This window comes from Podarcis tiliguerta (genome assembly GCF_965153285.1).
Source record: "Podarcis tiliguerta genome assembly, chromosome: 5".
Taxonomy (NCBI): Eukaryota; Metazoa; Chordata; class Lepidosauria; order Squamata; family Lacertidae; genus Podarcis; species Podarcis tiliguerta.
In genome coordinates, this window is record NC_139538.1 from 5,401,786 (window position 1) to 5,417,939 (window position 16,154).

Here is a 16,154-nt window from a genome sequence, read left to right on the forward strand (position 1 = left end):
AGAACACTTCAAGTTGCGGATGTGCCTCCGGGAGAGATTACACCCGCAACTCGAGGTTCCACTGTAGTTGCTATCCCTTTGGATTTTGACATACCATATGCGTTCTCATAATTATTTATACCTCTCAGTTTGAGTTCATTAACCACCTCTTTCATCTGATGCGTTTGCTGTCAAAGTGTTATATCTGCTTTGTCATTATTCAGTAATGTTTCTGTCCTCCTTCTTTTCATCATCAGCGCTTGGACCTGTTCCTGCAATGTACTTGATGAATTGGCACGTGAAGCTCTTATCTGAAACACCTTTGAGGTTTGGTAATTGTCACTATTGACAAATATACAAATGCTGGAGGCAAAGCTGTAACGCCTTCTCTGCAGGAAGAATTTGAAAAGCAACCCAACCTGCCTCAGACATTCCACAGCAGAGCTGAGGCTTAAACCTAAGGTGGCAATGGAGATCAGCAGCTGCCTTGCAGTTCTGGCGGTGTCTCTCCTCAGTCTGCAGTTCTTGAAGCTGCAGTGGGCAAGGCGCCACTTCCCACCTGGACCACTTCCGCTACCTCTCCTGGGGACCCTGTGGTGCTTCGGCTCTGGATGGCATCAAGACACCCTTTCCAAGGTATCCTTTTTTGCATATTAAGGGTTGCCTCCTAATACGAGGGTGTAGCAGCAGGACTTCCCGGCATCTGCTCTACTGGGGAATGCAGGATCCCTTGGGTCACAGAGGAAGGGCCTCTGTTTGTTGCTCCAGACACCGACCCAGTTTCCTGAAGGCTACTGGTGGCATGTGAGGTGGGGTCCTTCACCACCCCTGAAGGCCACAGGCTGACTTATGGGGCACAAGGCAAACTGCTTATTGCTGTGCCTTCCAATACCTCCCCTCCTCCGGACAACCCTGTTTATAGGTCATGCACTCTGATTTGTTTGCAGGTAGGTTAGACAATACCCCCCCCCCCCCCGGATAAATAAACAACCTAGATTTGGATATTAAATAACCTTTAAAAGAGGGGAGGGGTATTGTTTTTGTTTGCTATGTTATGTGTTTTTATGTTTTCATATTGTAAAGTGCTCTGTGATCCTCAGATAAAGGGTGTTATAGAAAATAAATAAAATAAATTGAAATAAAATAAAAACTATCAGCTTATCCCAGGAGTTTGGAAATGTTGGAAAAGAGGAAATGTTCGGAAAGAGGAAAGAACTGGATGACATTGCAACAAAGATGTAATTACCCTTTGTTGCAATTTGGCTGTGGAATTTCACGGAGTTGGTCCTGAGCACAGGTCATCAAGGTGAATCATGCAGAGCAAAGTAAATTCGGTGGGAAGATAAGTGGCGTTTCCGTGCGCTGCTCTGGTTTGCCAGAAGCGGCTTGGTCATGCTGGCCACATGACCCGGAAGCTGTACGCCGGCTCCCTCGGCCAGTAAAGCGAGATGAGAGCCGCAACCCCAGAGCTGGCCACGACTGGACCTAATGGTCAGAGGTCCCTTTACCTTTACATATAAATAATATAGACAACTTGTGTCTCCTGTGCTATTTTTCTACAAAAAAAAGTGCCGGAACTCACCACGAGTGCCTCTCTTGTTCTCATATATGCCTTTTTATTTTTAAAATGACACAGCTGTCCAAGGTTTACGGGAAGGTCTTCACCATCTGGGTTGGGCACAAGCCAATGATTGTTGTGAATGGCTTTCGTTTGGTGAAGGAAGCGCTCAGCAGCTACTCAGAAGAAACCTCATGTCGTGTAGTAACTCCCTTTGTCAGAGACACAATGAAAGCAAAGGGTAAGTGTAACCCATAAAATCATTCCCACTGCCCCCACCTCAATAATGTTGTTGTTGTTTAGTCCTTTAGTCATGTCCAACTCTTCATGACCCCATGGACCAGAGCACGCCAGGCACTCCTGTCTTCCACTGCCTCCCGCAGTTTGGTCAAACTCATGTTGCTAGCTTCGAGAACACTGTCCAACCATCTCGTCCTCTGTCGTCCCCTTCTCCTTGTGCCCTCCATCTTTCCCAACATCAGGGTCTTTTCCAGGGAGTCTTCTCTTCTCATGAGGTGGTGTAGTAAAGTTAGTGTTTGCTTAGTAGCTATTCCTTGGTCAAGTAACAGAGTGAAGCCTTGTGGGTAACCAACAAGCCACAAGGACCCTGGGAAATAGGTTCTGTCCCTTTAACCCCAGACTAACAGGCGTCCAGGGTGAGAAGAGTTTATTGTGGGAGAGGAAACCCTTGATTTAATGGGAAGGTTTGACACCTGGGTCTGAAGTTATTCGCATTCCCCTAGTGATGCTATCTGCCTTAATTGCCTGGGAATGGGCATCTGCATAAACTCCAGGAAGGGAGGAAACCGCTTTGATTTTGACTCTGGGTTCTTAATTGACCCAGCTGCCAAGAGTTAGATTGATTAGTCCGCAAGCCGGTCATTGGAGGATTTGAAAATAATCCAAAGTTATGATTGGTTTCGGGGGTTCCGATGTCACGTGTGTATCTGGGAAATGGCTGATAAAGTGCGCTCTGCAATCCGCATCGTGCCTGGCTATGTCACCCCATCTGAATAGCCTTCGTTACAACCTTTGTGATGGAGAAATACTGAGCTTTTGTCTGCGGAACTTAGAAGGACTCTATCTCGCCTAACCTTCAAGTAGTTGTGAGTATGTTAGTTAGTTAGACTATGCAACGTTCTTACTTTTCTTGCCTGTAAATCTCAAGCGATGTGCCTGCTAATTTAGCATGTTTTCTTATGTTCTTTTTAAAGTAATTTTTTAAGAAAGAAACTGTTTTAGTTTGCGTGCCTTTCTGGGGGAATAGCTAATCCTAGCCTGACGCTTGGTTGCGCTTTACCGTATAATTTCTGCCTGCAGATTTGTGGATACAACCTGCAGGGTGGGGAGAACCAGTAATAATTGGGGCACAGCCTTCTCCCTGGGCTGTGGCTTGGAGTTCCCCAGGATATAGGTAGTGGTGGCAGCCTTACCGGTGTTATTTTGTCCTGATCTGGCCGGAGAGCAAAGACAGGTGAGGGTGGAGCGAGCAGCCGGGGGCGAGATTACCACAGGTGGCCAAAGTATTGGAGTCTCAGAACAGTGCTTTCCGCAACCCAATAAGAAAGATATGAACACAATAAAATTCAATTTAAACTAGTTTAATTGATTCAATGAAATTGATCCAGTGATGCCAGCTTCTCAAAGCTTGGTAGTCATTTACACCTCCAGTGCACAGCTGCTATCTCCTAGCCTCTTAGTGTTCCAACTTTGGGAACTACTGGTCTAAGAATTCTTCTTCTTCTATTATGTTCTGGGTCAAGCCCCCACCCAGGAAACCTGGGACTCCCATTGGGATATCTGGGTAGCAGCCTTCCCATGATACACAGCTCTCTGTGGAATGTACAACTTTTAGAGAACATCTGAAAGCAGCCCTGTATCAGGAAGTTTTTTTTAATGTTTGACATTTTATTACATTTTTATACATGCTGCAAGCTGTCTAGAGGGGCTAGGGAAACCCAGCCAGATGAGAGGGGTATAATGATGATGATGATGATGATGATGATGATAACAATTCCTAAAGAAAATATGTGCAAGTAATGGTGTTCATTCAATAGCAATAGTGGGTCCACTTACAATATACTACATGTCAATCAGAAACTTTATTGTTAGTTAACCTTTGTTTGGCTTTGTATGGGTGGGGTACAAATAACAAATTATTATTATTATTATTATTATTATTATTATTATTATTATTTTGTGCTTAAACCTTGATTTTTTAAAAAATGAATTTATTCTGTGTTTGTTAAATTGTTGGCTTTTGTCATTTTTGAATTTACTGACATGCTCTGTATTTCATATATTTGTATTTCGGTGTATTGAATGTTTGCTGTAAGCCACTTTTGACACAGCTTGTTGCAGAAAACCGGCATATTAGTAAACTTACAGGGAGCAGTTATGGCATCTATCTATCTCGAGAAACAATGGAGGAGTGCGCCTTGTGGGTGAGGTCAAGCTGTTGGAAGGCTGCAGCACCTGCTGTGGCCGTAGAGACCGATGTGGGAGAGACATGTTTTGTTGCAGCTGGGGCAGATGAAGGTGTCGGGTTGTGCTGCTGCAGATGCAATGTCCCACCTTCTCCCAATATCCACCTATTCCAAAGGAAGTTTGTGCCCTTAGGCCTTAGTCAGTTCAGGGGTGCAACCAATGAGCAGGGTTCTCGTAGACTTAGAATTTCAGAGCTGGGGGTGCGTTGCAAGAGGGAACTCCAGCAGGTGGCAGCAGAGAGGGTGCGGATGGTGCATTGGAATAAAGCACAGCAGTCGAGCGGCTGTCTCTTGGCCATGCTTTATACAGATGGTTGGCTTGCAAAATTCATTTCTGAAGAATAATATCTTGCTGCCCTTAGGTATCCTGTTTTCAAGTGGCCACACCTGGAAGGAGCAGCGGCGTTTTGGGATATCTGTGCTCCGATCGCTGGGCCTTGGAAGAAGAAGCATGGAGTTCTGTGTGCAAGAGGAGGCTGGCCGCATGGTGGAGTTCTTCGCAAGCAAGAGAGGTCAGGAATATCATTGATTCTAAGGCACTTTTCCTAACACCAGGAATGAATCAGATCAGCCACCGCCAACCAGGTGCCCTCCAGATGTTTTAATAATAATAAATTTTATTTACACCCTGCCCTCCTCAGCCAAGACCGGGCTCAGGGCGGCTAACAACCAATAATAAAAACAAGTTGATTGAAATACAACTTAAAAAACAGGATTAAAATACAACATTAAAACATTAAAATGCAGCCTCATCACAGGAGGAGAAAGGAAAAAAGAAAGAGGGGGAAGGAATCAAACTGATTCCAAGCCAAAGGCCAGGCAGAGCACCTCTGTCTTACAGGCACTGCAGAAAGAAATCAGATCCTGCAGGGCCCTGGTCTCATGAGACAGAGCGTTCCACCAGGCCGGGGCCAGTGTTGAAAAGGCCCTGGCTCTGGTTGAAGCTAATCTGACTTCCTTAGAGCCCTAGACCACTAGGATGTTGCTATTTATGGAGCTTAAGGTCCTCTGTGGGGTATACTAGGAGAGGCGGTCCCGTAGGTACGAGGGTCCTAGGCCATGAAGGGCTTTAAAGGTCAAAAGCAGCACCTTAAATCTGACCCTGTACTCCACCGGGAGCCAGTGCAGCTGGAAAAGCACTGGGTGAATATGCTCCCATCGCAGAGACCCCGTGAGGAGCCTCACTGCAGCATTCTGCACCCACTGGAGTTTCTGGGACAGCTTCAAGGGCAGCCCCGCGTAGAGCGAATTACAGTAGTCAAGCCTGGAGGTGACTGTCGCATGGGTCACTGTGGCCAGGTCGGGGCGGGAAAGGAAAGGAAAGGGACCAACTGCTTAATGCAGCAAAAGTGGAAAAATGTCGCCTTGGCTGTTGCTGTGACATGGGCTGATGGGTATTGTTGTAACAAAACATCTGGAGGGAACCAGGTTGAAGGCTGCATCAGGCTATGCATCCATGAGGACGGGTGTTAACAGGGGAATGCGAACAGTTTTGCTGGATCAGAATAAAGGCCCAGGAATGGCTGCATGGAGAAGCAAACAATCAGGTCGCAGGGGGTGTGCAGTCTGTTTCTATCTGCTGTGTGTCCACTTGGTGCCACAATGATGTCAGGTGATTGGCAGGTAGGTTGTCCTGCCCACTTGTCAAAGTTGGCCGCTTGGGGTGGATTCCTTCCCCCCTGTGATCAGAAGGCCTAAAGGAGCAATATGATTAAAAGAAGAGCAAAACAAACAAGTTGCCCTTAGAAGGGAGCAGGAGCTGAACGATTATGCAGATAAACTGTATGTGACCTTTCCAACACACATTCAACACTGCTCAGAGTGTTCATTGTGACAGAGGACACCTGTATTTTTCTAGGCGAATCTGTAGACCCTAGAACCCCCCTCTTCCATGCCTTCTGTAGTGTGATCTCCAACGTAATTTTTGGACACCCTTTCGACATTGAAGACAAAGTGTTTCAGAAGCTGATAGAATGCATTGAGTACGAAGCACATTTTTTCCTCTCCACATTTCATTTGGTGAGCGACTTTGCTATTTTGCTATATTATATTATTGCAAGACAAAATGTCATCATCCTGCAGTTTGCACAGCAGCTGATAAGCTGTGAGGGGACGGGGGTTAGGATGATGTTTAAAGGGAGAGGGTTGCAGGTAAGTGGGGTTGGTGAGCAATGCAAGTGGCGGGGAGTAGCCTCTGGTGTGTATTCATACCCGAAGGAGCGTCTCCACCCCCATCACCCAGCCCGGACACTGAGGTCCAGCTCCGAGGGCCTTCTGGCAGTTCCCACACTGCAAGATGTGAGGTTACAGGAAACCAGGCAGAGGGCCTTCTTGGTGGTGGCACCTGCCCTGTGGAATGCCCTCCCATAAGATGTCAAGGCAATAAGCAACTATCTGACTTTTAGAAGACATCTGTAGGCAGCCCTTTTTAGGGAAGTTTGTAATGTTTTATTCTGCTTTTAATCTGTTGGGAGCCACGCAGAATGGCTGGGGGAACCCAGACACACACCACACATACAATCTTACCAGTTTTGCAAGGCACTTTCATGCCACCTCTTGCCTGGCCTGATCCTTCTTCCGTTTGAGGGAGATACCAGCCGCCAGAGAGAATGTGCTGGAGAAAAGTTGATTCCATTTGTGAAAGCTTGATGGGACACCTCCGGCCTACTTGATGTCAGCAATCCAACGAAGAGACATAAGCAGTGGGACACCTGAGCCAATGTAGAGCCGTGCTCAGAGTGTCAGACTAAGACCAGGGAGACCTAGGTTCAAATCCCCACTTGGCCATGGAGCTCCTTGGGTGACCAAGGGCCAGTCACTGCCTCTCAGCCTAACCTACCTCACAGGGCTATTGTAGGGATTACCGTATTTTTCGCTCTATAAGACACACTTTTTTCCTCCTAAAAAGTAAGGGGAAATGTGTGTGCGTCTTATGGAGCAAATGCAAGCTGTGCAGCTGTCACTGAAGCCAGCAGAGCAAGAGCTCTTGTTCTGCTGGCTTCCCAGAGAAGCGGGAGGAAGAACAGAAGGGAGCACTTACGGAGGCTCTTCCGTCCCTCATCCTGCTTTGCTGGGAAGCCAGCAGACCAGGAGGCGCTGCGTAGCTCTCCCTCTTGCTGTGTTGGCTTCAGGGATAGCTGCGCAAAGCCTCTTCAGCGAAGCAGGAGTGCTCTTCCCATTCGCTGAAGAGGCTTTGCGCTGCTTTCACTGAAGCCAGCACAGCAAGAGGGAGAGCTGTGCAGCGTCTCTTGTTGTGATGCCTTAGCATGATCCTCCCTCCTCCTTCCTCTTCAACAACATTCGATTCAGAATATATTTTTTCTTGTTTTCCTCCTCTAAAAACTAGGTGCGTCTTATGGTCGGGTGCATCTTATAGAGCGAAAAATACGCTAAATGAGGAGGGAACCATGTCCACTGCCTTGAGCTCCTTGAAGAAAAAGATGCCCATTAAGGCATCTGGCTGGCCACTGTGAGAACAGGACGCTGGACTGGACGGGCCTTTGGCCTGATCAAGATCCAGGACTCTCCTCACCTTCTCTCTCTCCCCCTCCAGTTGTACGAACTGTTTCCGTGGCTGATGCGCCACCTCCCAGGACCCCACCAGAAGGCCTTCTCATGCTTGGAGCATATCCATTCATTTGGAAGGAGTGAGATCAGAAGGCACAAGGAGAAGAGGGAAACAGATGAACCGCGGGATTTCATTGACTTCTATCTGGATGAAATAAATAAAGTAAGTGTCTGTTGGAATGGGGGGCTGTTGGAATGGAGATGTCTCCAGGGCCCTGAAGGAACACCATTCTGTGTAGGTTGATTGGCTCTGTCCAAAGCGTGGATGTATGAGTCTGCCAGTTTTGGTTTTCTCCTCTTCTTCCTTAGCCTCAAGTCCAGTTTGCCACATTTCTGCATCAGCTTGTGGGTTTATTTATTTCATAAGATTTATATACTGCTTGATAGTTTAAAAAAGGGGGGACCCAAAAAACCTCAAAGCAGTTTACAAAAGGAATAAGACAATGAATTTGCCTAGTGTTGGACTAGTACCTGGGAGACCAAGATTCGAATCCCCGCTCAGCTCACCCCAGTGACCATGGCCCAGCCACTGCCCCTCACAGCCTAGCCTACCTCACAGGGGTGTTGTGGGGATTAAATGAGGGTGGGGGAGAACCATGTACACCACACCCCTTGAGCTGCTTGGAGAACAAAGATGGGATATCCGTGCAATAAATCAATATATTCATTGTCGACAACAGAAGAAAGATGACCCCGAATCGACCTTTGACGAAGCCAACTTGGTTCATGTCATTTACGACCTCTTCACAGCCGGGACAGATACTGGTTCATCCACTTTGTGCTGGGCTCTGCTCTTCATGGTGGTTTATCCAGACATCCAAGGTGAGAGCTGGGATGTCAATGCTCTTGAAATGTTTCAGCCCAGAGGGAGTTTGTGCAGCAGCTGGGCACCGGGAAAGCGGCAGAGGGCCGTGGCCCAAATCAAGTACAGTTTTTTAAATGTGGTGTGTGTGTGAGAAAACCCACATACAGTGGTGCCTCGCAAGACGAAATTAATTCGTTCTGCGAGTTTTTTCATCTTGTGAATTTTTTCGTCTTGCGAAGCACCACTGTGTATTGACGGTTTCCCATAGGAATGCATTGATGGCTTTAAAAAAAAGGCGCAAGACGTTTTTGTCTTGCGAAGCAAGCCCATAGGGAAATTCGTCTTGCGAAGCAACTCAGAAAACGAAAAACTCTTTCGTTCTGCGAGTTTTTCATCTTGCGAGGCATTCGTCTTGCGAGGTACCTACTGTATTCATTGTTGGTTTGAAAAGTTCCTAAGCATTTCTGTTCCCCCCCATCAACATGTAACAACTAGGGCAACTCATTGTATCTTCTGGTATAAAGTCCTGTCCTGATGGCACCACCAGTTTTCAATATGTCTTTCTGCCCCCATGATTTGGAACTCAATATGGCGTCCATGGTCACCATATTGTATTACTGTCAAAATGTGTATATTCGGAGAAATATACACGGTTTCTCTCTTTTTTCCAGTCTTCAGGTCTGTTTATTTCTGCACCAGTTTGCAAATTCCACTCCCTGCCCCACGCTCCTAGTCCTCATGAAAATCTGTCAGCATTTTAAGTGCGTATTTCTTCCCCCAAAACCACATTTTTGTATGCAGTGTTTGCCTAATATAGATACTTTTGCAATATCTAAATAATATAAAGCATTTCCCCCTGTTATTTTAACTACGCCAGGCACACCTTTCCCTAATACACATATTTGTGTACACATTTTCTATTGGGGAATTGCATGACTTTCAGGGCTGGTGCTCAGCGGCCATTTCTGATACTTTGATTTTTTTTTTAAAAAAAAATATTTATTGGAAATTTAAAGTTACAAGAAAAAAAGAAGAAAGAAAAACAAGAAAAGCGAAAAAACAGAATTAACAATACAAATCAGTAAAAAGAGAATAAAAAAATACCAAACATACACTACACCAAAATCAAAAACAGGAACAAAAGAATAAATTTAAAAACAAATCCAATATTTCCATATCCTTATCTTCATTAACTTATTTCCTCGACCTCCTCACACCTCCCTCTTTTCTATTCTAATTATTAATTATCTCAGCAAATCCTTTCCATCTTTCACTATATTCTGTCCTTTAATTGTCTTAATTTATTTGGCCTTATCTTACCATAAAAAGAAAAAACCCTAGAACTTAAAAAAAATATTTATACATAACTCCTTATAACATTTCTACTAAAGCCTAATAGTTTCGTTCCAAGATTTTCCTAACAGTCATTAATTTTACAATACTTCTCTAGATGAATTTTTAAAATTTCTGCCAAATTTCATCCACTGTCTCTTCTTCCTGGTCCCGAGTTCTGTCAGTTCCTTTCTGTCTGTTCCATCTAGTCCATCAATCAGGTGATCTTATATCCGAGGCTCTTAACTCTTTTCCATGTCCCTTCTGCAGATCTTCTTCATAATTGTACCTACACTTTACTTTGTCTTCTGCTGGTCTTATTCTTAATTTCCTTCCTTTGTCTCTGAGGGGTAGATCTCAGGGAAGCAACCTAAGAATGTCTTTACCCCTTCTCGACCGGTCAGCCCGTTCTCCATGGTTAGCACTAAAATCCAAAAAATATTCCAGAGCATACTTCAATGCCCCTCCAAAATTGAAGGCCTCGACCACTCCAATCTCCTCCTGGCCCAAAACCATGTCCCAAAGGTCAAAACATCCCTGCATAGGAGGATCTGACCAACTTGCCATCTCCAGTCCCGACAGGACTCCGTCTCTCCAAGTCTGACTCACTCCAGATTCAGTCGTCAGAGACGACAGCTTATGTTCTTGCAGGACCGCATCTCTCTCAGTTTGTATTACTTGAGGTTCAACAATAACCTCCTCCTTTATCTTCACCACAACTTGCCCTGTCAGGGCAGATTCCTGGGTCAATTCTTGAGCAGGTTCTATATACATGTTCACTATTTGACCAAAATTAACAGTTGCAGTAGTCATCAAATCCATCTTCGCATGAAGCTGCTCCAACAAAGCACTTGTCCTGCACAAAGCAGACACTAAGACTTCCTGTGTCAACATTCTCAAGGTCAAAGCCTGTTTCTCACGATGTCTTATCTCTATAGCTGTAGAGTTCCCCAAGTCCACTCCAACAACAGTTCAAAAGCTCCCTCTAGAGGAAACAATTTCGGCAACAAAATTGCTTTCGTTTTCCAAGTCTTTGTTCCTTTTTATTGCAAAAGGAAACATTGGAGTCAATATGTTTCTCTTATTTGACTATCTGCAACATACGATGTTATTCACAGTCAATGAACTTTCCCAAAACGTTTATCTTTGACAGCTCGTTCCCAGGTTCAAGATGATAGAAATTTATCTTTCTTTACTCCCTCTCCTGCAGGCTTGAACAGTTTAAAAATTTCCCCCCACTTCTCCTGCTTCCAAGGGGGGTTTTGTAACTTTAATCGATGAAAATTTAGTACTTTGCAAATAGCTTTCCAGACTTTAGCTTGTAATATCTTTGCTTCAAACTATTTACAAAAGCGGAAAGGCGGACTTCCTGTTTAGACCTTCCCACTCCAGTACCAAATTACAAAATTTAATAATCCAATTTTCCGTTCTACTCACGGGTACTTGTTTAGAGTCCAATTTGTCCACAGGAAAAAAGTTAACGCTCTCCGACAACAGCAATGCGGCTTCACTCCATGAAAAGAGCAGTCGATTCGAAGCACCGCACCGCTCACCCCACATCGCTCCGGATCCCCGAAATCGGGTTTCCCCGCAAGTAGGGGAGGCGCAAAAGGTGGCAGCCGAATCCCAGGTCCACAGGATTCTCCCACTTGTGGTTTTGATGGGTCTCCGCCTCGCCGTGGCAGTCCAGACCCTAATTTTCACGGAGCGGGTTCCTCCATATCAGAGGAAGCCTGCCATTGCCGGTGGCGCTAACCCGGAAGTTCCCATTTCTGATACTTTGAATGACTCTGAGCTTGTGTTGGAATGCATTAATTGTTTGATGAATTTGTTTTTGTTAGTTTGTTTGCCTTATTTATACACTGCTGTGTTTTTTATATGATTATAGAGATTGTAATACTTGTTAATTTTTAATGCTGTTGTTAATTGTGAGCCACTTTGCACTCAATACTGTGGTTGCAAATGTGGGATGCAAGCCATAGAATGATAGAATTGTAGAGATGGGAGGGACCCAAAGGGTCTCTCTTCCAACCCTCTGTGATGCAGGAATCACTTTTATTATTAAATTAGGTCAAATCAAATGATTTGGAGAAGTGCACATTTTGAAGAGTAGTTGTGTTTTGGTACTTGTATTGTTTTGAAAGGGGCGAAATGGGAATTTGTATGCAAATCAAGCAAAATTTCATCCCCACCCGTATCCTTAGGGATTCATTTCCACCTCAATTACAAATGTCTTTATGGACTGAGGGCGCCGTAGGGTTTCTAGAGCTGCGCGGTCATCTTAGTAAGATTGCTTTGGTTCTAAATGTGAACACGATTCCACAGAGAAAGTTCAGGCGGAGATTGATGCTGCCGTGACACGTTCCCAACGCATCTACTATGAGGATCGGATGAACCTGCCGTACACCAATGCTGTCATTCATGAAATCCAGCGCTACAAATACGTTCTCTTGGTTGGAAATTTCAGGCAATGTGCAAAGGATGCAACTATTTTTGGTTTTCCCATGAAAAAGGTACAGAACTCCCCCCCACACACACACACACAACAAAATTAAAATTTAGTGCACATCCTGCCAATAGCTATACCGATGAGAGTCTTCTAGATAATGGGCAGCATGTGCCCAGCAGATCAAGTCTCCCTGGTTTATTTATACTCCACACTTCCTCACAAATGAATCCCAAGGCTGCTAACAAATACATCATAATACAAAGTACAATCAGGGCTCTTTTTTTTCAGCCAGAACTCGCTGGAAATCAGTTCTGGCACCTCTCAGGTGGGTGCCATTGCAAGAACAAGAGAGGTATTCATGGTGAGTTCCTTCACCTTTTTTTCTAGAAGAATAGCACTGAGTACAATGATAACAAAGCCCACCTAAAATACCGATTAAAGGCATACAAAACAATCATAATGAAAGAAATGGTGCAGTAGTCTGATTTCCTGCATTCCTATAATGTTTTCCTGAGCTGGGGTCAGAGATGAATTTCAGGAGTCACAAGTGCCCATATTAAATGAGAGTTGGATTCTTCACTGGCTTGGATCAAAATCTGAGCCTTGGGAGAATTACAGGATTCCTTCCATGTATGTCTACCAGCCGTCCCAGCCTACCAGAGCTCTCCTCCCTTTCTGTTTATCTGGCAACTCAAGGTACCAAAAGCAGCATTATACAGCGGTCCGAAGGCCAGGTTAAACTCAGGCAGTTTGTGTCTCTCTTTGCAGGATACTGTAATTATTCCTGATATAGCCTCTGCGCTATATGACCCTGAAGAGTGGGAGACGCCTCACCAGTTCAACCCAAACCACTTCCTGGATAAAGAAGGGAACTTCTTCGTCAGAGATGCCTTCATTCCATTTTCAATAGGTAAATGTGACTTGCCATTCAGTGCAGAGCGCATTGGAATGGCTGGTTCTAGAGCAGAGTTTCCCAACCTTGGGTCTCCAGCTGTTTTTGGACTACAATTCCCATCATCCCTGACCACTGGTCCTGCTAGCTGGGGATGATGGGAGTTGTAGTCCAAAGGCAGCTGGAGACCCAGTGTTGGGAAACACTGGGCTAGAGGAAGGAAGGGCGGGACTACGTTTTTTCAAACCAAGGACCACATTTCCTTTGGGGAAAGATACAAATGTGGGCAGGGCAGCGAATACAGATGTTGCCTTGTGACAGTTTTCTACGCACACTCCTTCTGTATCCCCAAATCCAGGCAAAGACACCCAAGAAGGGTATGAAGGAGGGTTGTTGAATGGTGCGACTCAGGAGGGCATGGGATCTGGGGGGAGTGCCAAGGGCCAGGTAAAGAGGTCTTAAGGGCCACATACATTAGGCCTGAGGTATCCCAATCCCTGGACTAGAGACGTCAACACAACATGGGCGAAATCTCTTGGAAAACCTTATGTTGTTGGTCACCCTAAGCTGTCCAGTTATTACAGTGGGTAGTTTCTCCTTCCTTAGGGAAGCGTCTCTGTCTTGGGGAGAATCTGGCGAGGATGGAGATTTTCCTCTTCTTCACTAACCTGCTGCAAGCGTTCACGTTACGGCTGCCTGATGGCGTGCGGGAGCTCAACACAAACGCTGTGAGAGGAAGGTTAGCTGTGCAACCGTATCCTTACATGATCTGTGCTGTTCCTCGCAAGGCTACAGCTTGGAAGAGGGAACAAGAGGCCAGCCCAGACAGCCTAGAAGCAGACGTCACCAAACCAAGCTGTTGTAGTTTAGTCGTTTAGTCGTGTCCGACTCTTCGTGACCACATGGACCAGAGCACGCCAGGCACTCCTGTCTTCCACTGCCTCCCGCAGTTTGGTCAGGTTCATGTTCGTAGCTTCGAGAACACTGTCCAACCATCTCGTCCTCTGTTGTCCCCTTCTCCTTGTGCCCTCCATCTTTCCCAACATCAGGGTGTTTTCCAGAGAGTCTTCTCTTCTCATGAGGTGGCCAAAGTACTAGAGCCTCAGCTTCAGGATCTGTCCTTCCAGTGAGCACTCAGGGCTGATTTCCTTAAGAATGGATAGGTTTGATCTTCTTGCAGTCCATGGGACTCTCAAGAGTCTCCTCCAGCACCATAATTCAAAAGCATCAGTTCTTCGGTGATCAGCCTTCTTTATGGTCCAGCTCTCACTTCCATACATCACTACTGGGAAAACCATTGTTTTAACTATACGGACCTTTGTCAACAAGGTGATGTCTTTGCTTTTTAAGATGCTGTCTAGGTTTGTCATTGCTTTTCTCCCAAGAAGCAGGCGTCTTTTAATTTTGTGGCTGCTGTCACCATCTGTAGTGATCACGGAACCCAAGAAAGTAAAATCTCTCACTGCCTCCATTTCTTCCCCTTCTATTTGCCAGGAAGTGATGGGACCAGTGGCCATGATCTTAGTTTTTTTGATGTTGAGCTTCAGACGATATTTTGCGCTCTCCTCTTTCACCCTCATTAAAAGGTTTCCTCCTCACTTTCTGCCATTAAGGTTGTGTCATCTGCATATATGAGGTTGTTGATATTTCTTCCAGCAATCTTAATTCCAGTCTAGCCTTTCACATGATGAATTCTGCATATGTTAAATAAGCAGGGAGACAATATACAGCCTTGTCGTACTCCTTTCCCAATTTTGAACCAATCAGTTGTTCCATATCCAGTTCTAACTGTAGCTTCTTGTCCCACATAGAGATTTCTCAGGAGACAGATGAGTTGATCAGGCACTCCCATTTCTTTAAGAACTTGCCATAGTTTGCCAATGAAGCAAAAGTAGATGTTTTTCTGGAACTCTCTAGCTTTTTCCATAATCCAGCTCATGTTTGCAATTTGGTCTCTGGTTCCTCTGCCCCTTCGAAATCCAGCTTGCACTTCTGGGAGTTCTCAGTCTACATACAGCTTAAAGCCGCCTTGTAGAATTTTAAGCATAACCTTGCTAGCGTGTGAAATGAGTGCAATTGTGCTGTAGTTGGAGCATTCTTTGGCACTGCCCTTCTTTGGGATTGGGATGTAGACTGATCTTCTCCAATCCTCTGGCCACTGCTGAGTTTTCCAAATTTGCTGGCATATTGAGTGTAGCACCTTAACAGCATCATCTTTTAAAATTTTAAATAGTTCAGCTGGAATGTCATCACTTCCACTGGCCTTGTTATTAGCAGTGCTTTCTAAGGCCCATTTGACTTCACTCTCCAGGATGTCTGGCTCAAGGTTGGCAACCACACTACCGGGGGTGTACGAGACATCCATATCTTTCCGGTATAGTTTCTCTATGTATTCTTGCCACCTCTTCCTGATGTCTTCTGCTTCTGTTAGGTCCTTTCCACTTTTGTCCTTTATTATGGTAATCTTTGTACGAAATGTTCCTTTCATATCTCCAATTTTCTTGGACAGATCTCTGGTTTTTCCCATTCTGTTGTTTTCCTCTATTTCTTTGCATTGCTCGTTTAAGAAGGCCTTCTTGTCTCTCCTTGCTATTTTTTGGAAATCTGCATTCAGTTTCCTGTATCTTTCACTATCTCCCTCACATTTTACTTGCCTTCTCTCCCCCGCTATTTATAAGGCCTCACTGGACAGCCACTTTCTTACATTTCCTTTTCATTGAGATGGTTTTCGTTACTGCCTCCTGTATAATGTTACGAGCTTCCATCCATAGTTCTTCAGGCACTCTGTCCACCAAATCTAAATCCTTAAACCTATTCCTCACTTCCACTGTGTATTCGTAAGGGATTTAATTTAGATTATATCTTACTGGCCCGGTGGTTTTTCCTACTTTCTTCATTTCAAGCTGGAATTTTGCTATGATGATCTGAGCCACAGTCAGCTCCAGGTCTTGTTTTTGCTGACTGTCTAGAGCTTCTCCATCTTTGGCTGCAGAGAATATAATTAATCTGATTTCGATGCTGCCCATCTGGTGATGTCCATGTGCAGAGTCGTCTCTTGTGTTGTTGGAAAAGAGTGTTTGTGATGA

General features: G+C 45.1%; 1 protein-coding gene across 1 annotated transcript; it reads left to right on the top strand.

Annotated features, from left to right (window-relative positions):
- Positions 1 to 396: 396 nt before the first annotated feature.
- On the top strand, positions 397 to 15,954 carry LOC310678357 (cytochrome P450 2J2-like). The gene is made up of 9 exons (XM_083442250.1): positions 397 to 615; positions 1,616 to 1,778; positions 4,386 to 4,535; positions 5,882 to 6,042; positions 7,577 to 7,753; positions 8,271 to 8,412; positions 12,053 to 12,240; positions 12,945 to 13,086; positions 13,675 to 15,954. The coding sequence occupies exons 1-9, from the start codon at positions 448 to 450 to the stop codon at positions 13,944 to 13,946; spliced, it is 1,563 nt and encodes a 520-aa protein (XP_083298376.1). The 5' UTR covers positions 397 to 447; the 3' UTR covers positions 13,947 to 15,954.
- The last annotated feature ends 200 nt before the right edge of the window (positions 15,955 to 16,154 follow it).